The sequence below is a fragment of the Malurus melanocephalus genome, unplaced genomic scaffold (assembly GCF_030028575.1).
Source record: "Malurus melanocephalus ecotype Western Australia unplaced genomic scaffold, MMel_1.1 scaffold_209, whole genome shotgun sequence".
Classification (NCBI taxonomy): Eukaryota; Metazoa; Chordata; class Aves; order Passeriformes; family Maluridae; genus Malurus; species Malurus melanocephalus.
Genome location: NW_026623441.1, coordinates 1288866 through 1296466, shown reverse-complemented (window position 1 = coordinate 1296466; position 7601 = coordinate 1288866). Strand labels below are relative to the sequence as shown.

Below are 7601 nucleotides of genomic sequence, written 5' to 3'. Positions count from 1 at the left end.
GTTCCTGGAGTTGCTCTTGTTTCAGCCTGCATCACTGTGCTACTCAGTTACTGGATTTGCTGTAATAATGACCCAGATAATTGTGCTACTGATCTGTAGTTTTTGCTGTACCGCTGCCTAGAGATAAAGTGAACATCAGAACTGAATTCTGTTTTCAAATAATGACCTGAAAAATCAGCAAGTCTGCTTCCTGCACCTTCTTCTGCTCTTCAACCAGGTCTTTGGACAAACCTCCTCTCTTGTAAGCTTCCCATGTCTCCACACCATAATTGAATGCTTCTGAGTTGTGCAGGTGACCTGTAGGTAGAAGTGGAAAGTCATTCCCTGCCCCATGTGCAGTATCAGAGCCAGATAAGAGATAACTACAGGTTGCTATCTACAGTTCATAATCGGGAGGGGACTTCTAGAATGCTGATGTCAGGTCAGTAAGTTTCTTATTAATCTCATGATGATCCAAGGACCTGGAGCACCTCTCCTTTCAACACAGACTGTGAGTTGGGGTTGTTCAGTATGGGGAAGATTTCAGGGAAGCTTTTTTTCAGCCATCTGATACCTGACAGGAGGCTTACAGGTCACTGTTTCCTGAAAAAGGTGTATTTTGGCTGGTCTCACCAACAATGTCATTTCYTGTTGCTCTGGGCTCAAACTGCATGGCGTACAAATCCGACACCGTGACACTGCAGCCCTGCTTGGTCAATTCTTCCACAGCAATCTTCAGCAAAGATCCATTGAAGGACTTGGGCTCTTGATGTGCATAGACTATCAGGACTTTTTTCCCTGCAGGCAGAAAGAAAACCAGGAGACCCTTTGGAATCTAGGAGGCAGATGCWGAACAGTTTGTGGAGCTGGGACATGTTCCTTCCTCTTTCTGTAGTGACTTTTCCCAGGGACACAAAAACAGTGAAAGCAGAGTGAGAGTGGCAACRTGTGATTCCTGCTCAGCAGCAGTGAGTGACTCCTGAGACACTAATTGCTGGATATGCCCAGCCCAGCAATTTTGTGCTCCATTGGGCTTTCCCAGGTGGAACTCAGGGGACAGCAAGGGTATCCCATAGCAGATCACACTGCCCTCCATCAGCAAACACTGCTCCTTCCCTTGAGACAACATATCTATTGGTCTGATACCACTACCACCCAAAAAGCAGGGCCAGCTTAGATTGCCCCAAAGTGTCATGGAAAMAACTTTGGAGAGGTCAGAACACCTTCCTACTGCAGTGGGGGATCCCCTCATCTTTTGAGTTATTGATTTGCAAGTGAGGACATCGGGATAGATGTTTAAGATGCTCCTGTCCCACTTTAGACACAGCGACCTCTTTAGACAGCAACGGGATATTTTTTCTCAGAGATTAGATTGCTGCATATATCTTGAACTGCTGACAAAGTGATTGCAACATAAAATGAGTAGCCCAGTGGGTATGTTGGGATGGAGCTTTTTAGAGGGATGTAACAAGGTTGTGCTCAAAGTGCATCATGGTGTGCTTTAAGTTTTACTGAGCATAGGTAWTTTAATTTTTATACTTCTCTTAAAAAACATGCATCAGTGAAAACAAAGGTAAGATTTTCTATGGGGGTGTAGTTGTTTATGAGTAGCAGAGATGGAAATTTACAGGGACTATTGAAAATGACAGGGTCTKCAAAACATGCTCTTGCTCTTGCTTCCTGATTGCCTGCACAAAACCTCAGGCATCTCCTGAACTCAGTTTCTCTACGGCACAGCTTCCGGATGTGGGTAAATATTGTCCRTGAAAAAGGAGTTATGCAAAAAAGGCTATTAAAACTTGCGTGTCAGACACTATCATAAAATCATTGTATGTATAAATGCTTTAAACCTGTGCTCCATACCTTATTCTAGAATATCAGGAGCAGTTACCTCTTGGCTGTTCCTGCCGGCTCACAACAAACAGGGAGCCCAGTGACTGAACGTGTCACATGCTCCAAAAAGGTGCTAAATTTGATTCTGCAAAAAGGCTGATTTGTTTCCCTTTCAGTGGAGCTGAGGGCACTTGGACACAGTGTTTGGAAATACCGGAGTTTCCAAGGCATCCTTTACTGAGATAATTTACTTGGAAAAATAAAACCTCAGTGTCCCAAMTAAACAGGGCAGAGAGGCCCCATCCCTGAGGTGCCCGGGGTCCCGGCCTGGAGCGAGCGGTGTTTTCACCTGCATTTGCTCTTACCTGCCATTGCTGGGGAGCGSCGGTGAGCTTCTCTCCTAATAAAGTGCAGATTTGCCCTGAGAAGGCAAAGGAGAGATTTTCTGGTGAGAAACATCAGGAACAGGTGYGAGGAGAATCGCTGTTTCAGAGGCAGTGTGAGTACGGGCACCCACGCACGGGCGGGCACTGGCCCAGCGCGCCCCTCCGGACCGGGCCGTCGGCATTCCTGGCAAACGGGACGGCGGCCCCCGGCTCTCGGTCCGGAGGGGGAATTCTCCTCCATCCGCCGGACCAGCGCTTGGTGGCCGCGGCACGGCCACCTCGGCCCGAGACTGCGCCGGGTGCATGGCGCCGCTCCCGGTCCCGTGCCGCCCTCTGGAAAGCGGCTCCGGAACGGCCCCGGATCCCCGGCCCGGCACACACCGGGCTGCCCCTACCTGCTCCCCGGGGCCCGGCGCACACCTGCGGCGGGGCTGGGAGCGGCCCTTCCCTGCGGCCCCGCTGCCTGCCCACCCCGGGCCCCGGGGCAGCGCCAGCGCGGGGCGGGATCAGGATCGGGATCGGCCCCGCCCGCCGCTCCGGCTCCGCTGGAGGCCGCGCATGGCCGGGAGCGCGCCCGCTGCTGTGACCGCACGTGACACCTACAACACGTATGAACTTTTTTTCTCTTCGGGTTTCTGCGCTTCGCCATGTACAGWACTCGTCCTTCATTTCCCCAGCAACATAGGATGTGAATTAGTATGTGAATTCCTAAAGCATTCATCTACCCTTATCTACTCTTCCAGAGACGGCACTGCTTCGTGCCTTGGGCTGGCCAGCCCGTGCATCTGCCGGGAGCAGGGGGCTCCTCCCTTCCAGCTTTCTGAAAGGTGTTTCATGGGAAAGACAGGTGGGACACAGAAGTGTGCGGTGCGGGCGGCTGTGGGTTTGAAGAAGTAGAACAGCCTCGGTGATAATTTCAAGTTGAAGTTTTCTGTCTGGGTATCGAGATTGCCTTATTTTGTACAAACTGAATAAACAGATTCCTTCCAAGATTTTGCAAAAAAACCAAAACCAACCAACCAAACAAACAAACAAAAACCAGTAAGAAAATAAAAAAGCAGAACGCAGTAATTTCTACTCAAAAAAAAAAAAAAAAAAAAAAGTGGTAGTAATATTCAGAGAATCTAAAAAAAAAAAAAAAAAAAAAAATTTGGCGGTGGAGCTAGTGGAAACGAGGCATGACTAGCACATTCCTGTTTTCCACAGATTTAATGCTCTGACAGCTCCAAGTGCAAGGGCTGATCGCATCCACTGTAAAGAGGATACTCAGCACCAAATGCTGAATTGCCAAACTAAGCTCGCTGTAATTAGAGTGCAGCAATTTTGTGTCCATCCACACTCGGAGGTATTGCAAGGAAGGCATTATTGAACTTGCAGTCCAGAGAGTCTGGGACATTTGTCAGCTAAATAAAGCAAATGGAAATACAGACGTGGTATCTCTGGTGGGCCAATCGTGCAGTTTTGGTCTTCTSCTGCAATCCCAAACATTACAAGGATCTTCTGATAACATTTTATTTCTGAACTTTTTTTGGTTTGGTTTTTCTACTTTTGAGCTTTGCATTATTTATGGGGCTGAAGGCAGGAGGAGAGATGGCTGAATTAGTAAGGATTGCTTGGTTAAAAAGGTTTAAGTCTCATTCAGTGGTGTTTTGCCAGCATGTACTAGGCAAAGAAAGGGATAAATTAGCATCTATTTGCCTGTACTTTGAGGTCCCACCTTTGACAGGTAGCTGGATTTTTTGCCAGCAGGATGAAAACCGTTGTGTGTGAAATTTGCAGGTTTCATTGCACCACTGGAAAAATTGTAGAGACTGATGAATAAAAAGCATCAAATTTCCACRGTGTTAGACCAAGGTTACCTGGAATGGTTACCTTGGTCCTTAATCTTAACTAAAAATCGAATCACAGGAAGCTTGTGCCATTATAGGAGGCGACTTTGTATCCTGGTATTAACTTTAARGGCTGTATTGTAGTAGTAAACTTTGCAAACAAAGGTTTAATTTTTAACTCTCCTTCATCTTCTCCTGTAGTTTGCTGCCAGGTATCTCTTTTGAGACTTTTCCCTCTCCATTTCTCTGATGAATYGTGAATTCTGTAGGGACCTGAGCATAATCATTCTCTGTCTGTCCCTGGCTTAGCACTCTGCCTGGCCCAGCAAGGATGAGGGCTCCCTCACACAGGTTTCCATGTCAGGAGATGACTCAGTGCTGGAATGTTAATTCTGGGCTCTGTACCCTGTTCAGAACTCTGGGAAGGGGGATCATKGGTGGACAAAACTCTAAGGAGATACTTGTCTATAATCTTTCTTTAATCTACCTTTTAATCTAAAAGCAGAGTRTTATCTGGTCTGATCGATCCCTCTGCTGTCCAACAACCATCAAGACATTATGTTGTAGAGCTGATTTTAGAGAAAGAAGCCATTATCTTAGCTAGCKTGGGATCATCTGTGCAAAACTCATGTTGTATTTCTCTGAGCCCTCAGAAGTTGGAAGAAACTGCAGCATGATGCAAMCAACAGAACTGATGTTTGTGGAGAAGGGCTGCATCCCCTGGGAGTGTGAATGCAGAATGGGAGACCCCAAGAGACTTGGGAACCACTGTGCTTGGTCACTGACTACAGTCACGAATTTTCACTGCAGTTAAGTTCAGAAGACAAATCCCTGAGGTCTCTAGATGCTGAGTGGTGGCCTAGCAACAGATGGCAGAAATACAAGGGTGTATGTGTAGAGTACATTGAGAGGATTTAATTTTCTCTTGGATTCTTATTGAATTCCAGGGAAGAACCACCTTTGCTCTGCATGTCTCATTGGGGTACAATAGTATTTGCCATTTTGGCAATCTGTTGTGTGGACAAGCTGGTTATTGGTTTATTCTCTCCGTTAGATGTCAACAAAATGCTTTCTCGTTTCATCAAGGACAATTCAGAAACAGCTRTTGGGTATTTTGGCACCACAATCCTAGGGATGAAGCTGTTGTTTTGTCTCCTTTGTGAGTTTTTCAAACRTATTGGATTCCTGTGCATTCAAGCTGCATGAAACAAAGAATTTCAATACTCTTAGAACAATGAGRCAATTACCCAGCACTAATTCAAGAGTAGCCTCAGCTTAAATTTTTTGTATCTCTTCTGTGAAGCATAGGTTTTTTAGGCTTTAAGGTATCTAATAACATGGTAAGATTTTTCTTTTTAAAAAGTCATACTTCTATTATACATAGTATTTGTTAGTGGCTGTTTCTCTTTTTCAGCACAACCTTTTGATGATTAGTCTGTTACAAAGTATATCCTCTGCAAGCAGGCAGCTCATCTCAGTGGTGTTCCTTCAGGAACCGAATATGAAATCACAGAATTAACTACACCTGGTTTTAAGTGTGAAGTTTTTTGAAACCTGGATTAAAGGCATSTTACTGCAAGACATCAGTCTTGGTTTGTCTAGGCTATGGGGCTTCTTGTTAGCATAGTTCAGATGGTGATCAGTTTGTTTGCCTCTATTGTTGCAAGMGTGTTTGACCTGCCATTTCAGAACATCAAATAAAAGAAATATAGTCATGTTTTCTGGAAAAAATTGTCAGAGAAAAAGAATGGAGCATTGTCTAGATACCTAGACAATGGGAGTGGGAGAGGAGGACTATCTCCCACAACAAAAAACAAATCCCCAGACTAAATGGAAGTGGAAAGCATGTTCCTTTATACCCTTCTCCCCAGCCTGAAGTGCAGCTACAAGTTACTGACCTAATTCTAGATTAATTCTCATTARATCAGTGCTGGTTTGGCAGGGTGACATTTGGCTTTTGGCATGATGTGGTTTAGAAGGACAATCATTCTTTAGCTCAAAATTTTTATAAAATTTCCAGCACAACTAAGAAGGTAATACTTCCTTTCTCTCTCCTAATTAACCAAGATKTGTCTCTGTTGGGTTTCTACGTGGTAAAATTCTCCCAAGTTTTGGAAAGGCATGTGTCAGAACACAYGTACAGCYCAGCACAGTGCCCTGCACAGYGGGCACTGAAAGCRTGTCAGGACAAGRACAATAACTCTTGGCTCAGCAGCCACTGAAACTGCACAGCTGAGGCTTCCAAAGCATTGCAAGAGCAGCACCCTCGTGTAACCTAAGGACTTTGGCGCATGTACCCTGCAGCAGGCAACAGCTTGGAGCAGCTCTGCTCCCTGAAAAGTGTCTCTGCCAGACATGGCCCTTCCCTTCATATGGCAGCAAATAGCTCTGCCACACATGACCCTTTTCCTGATGTATCAGTCTGGTCTATCAGCTTACACTGCCACTCCAGAGTCTGGGCTCGGCCTATTTATTATCCAAATAGCCCTTCAGGAACTGTGAGACTGGCACTAAGAAGGTATGGCAGACACACGGAGGCCTAGGAGTCATTTGGCAGTGACCAAGAGATGGGTTCTTATTGAGGCCACATTCTTTTAATATCAAAGTGCAAGAGCAGCAGTTTAAGTMAGCTGATCAAAGCAAGAAATTCAGTAGCTGAGTGAGAAACCCACCCCTTGCCATAGACAAAAAGAGGGTTAAGCGGTCTCAAGCATAAAAATAATCCCACTACAGTTTCAGGTAAAAATCCTGGATGTTAAGATCCAGACAATCCTTTTGTCCCATAGCTCCTGACCCACAGACAGACACTGCTCTGCAGGTTTTTGGGTTGGCGCTCTGCCTCTCCAGCTGCTGGTGCTGGAGATTTCCAAGAAAGCCCATGGACACCGATGCTGGAGAGGAAGCAAACACCTTCCAGACCCAAACACCACCACTCACTGGTGTGAGGGGGCAGGAAGCAGCTAAAATTCCTTTTTCTCTCTGCTTGGATTATGGGAAGCTGCATACTTTACAAATAGGAGCTGTAGTCTACAAAAGAAGGCAATTCATGCACACAGCAATATATGAAATTTGCATTTATTTTTTCCCTTTTCTGTTATGTGTCACAGCTTTACGATTGCTTTGTAAATGTGTGTAAAAGCCTAAGGCTGCCCACAAGGCTTTCCAGCTGTTTGAGACACTTTGCAATGGCACATCCTTTTGAAGCATTACTCATGACCTCATTGCATAACTCCAAGGCACAAGTGTAGATCTCTCACACCAGTCTAGGGCTTTTGAATAGCAAATTGGTTGTGGTCACCATATTTCCTGGTCAAGGAAAAAAACTTGGCACTGGTATAAAATGTGTCAATATAACATGGACTTTAGTATTTCACAAGCATGGTATAATCTGTTGTGAAATACCACATGTGTTATCAATCACAAGGAAGTAGGATGACATTATGTTTATGTGAGCAAGGAGAGCTTCATAAAATGTATTGCACTCATCCTTGAAGGGAATCCTTTGGGAATCAGTGAAGATAAATGCTATATTGTCAGTTAAACTGCTAGCTGTAGTGTTCAGGATTCTTTAAAT

General features: G+C 45.3%; 1 protein-coding gene across 1 annotated transcript; it reads right to left on the bottom strand.

Moving 5' to 3' along the window:
* Positions 1-14: 14 nt before the first annotated feature.
* LOC130578078 (uncharacterized) lies at positions 15-2847 on the bottom strand. The gene is made up of 4 exons (XM_057373906.1): positions 2594-2847; positions 2178-2233; positions 613-777; positions 15-297 (listed from the first exon to the last, which is right to left on the bottom strand). Exons 1-4 carry the CDS (start codon positions 2845-2847, stop codon positions 155-157), a joined length of 618 nt encoding a protein of 205 aa, XP_057229889.1. The 3' UTR covers positions 15-154.
* Between the last annotated feature and the right edge of the window lie 4754 nt (positions 2848-7601).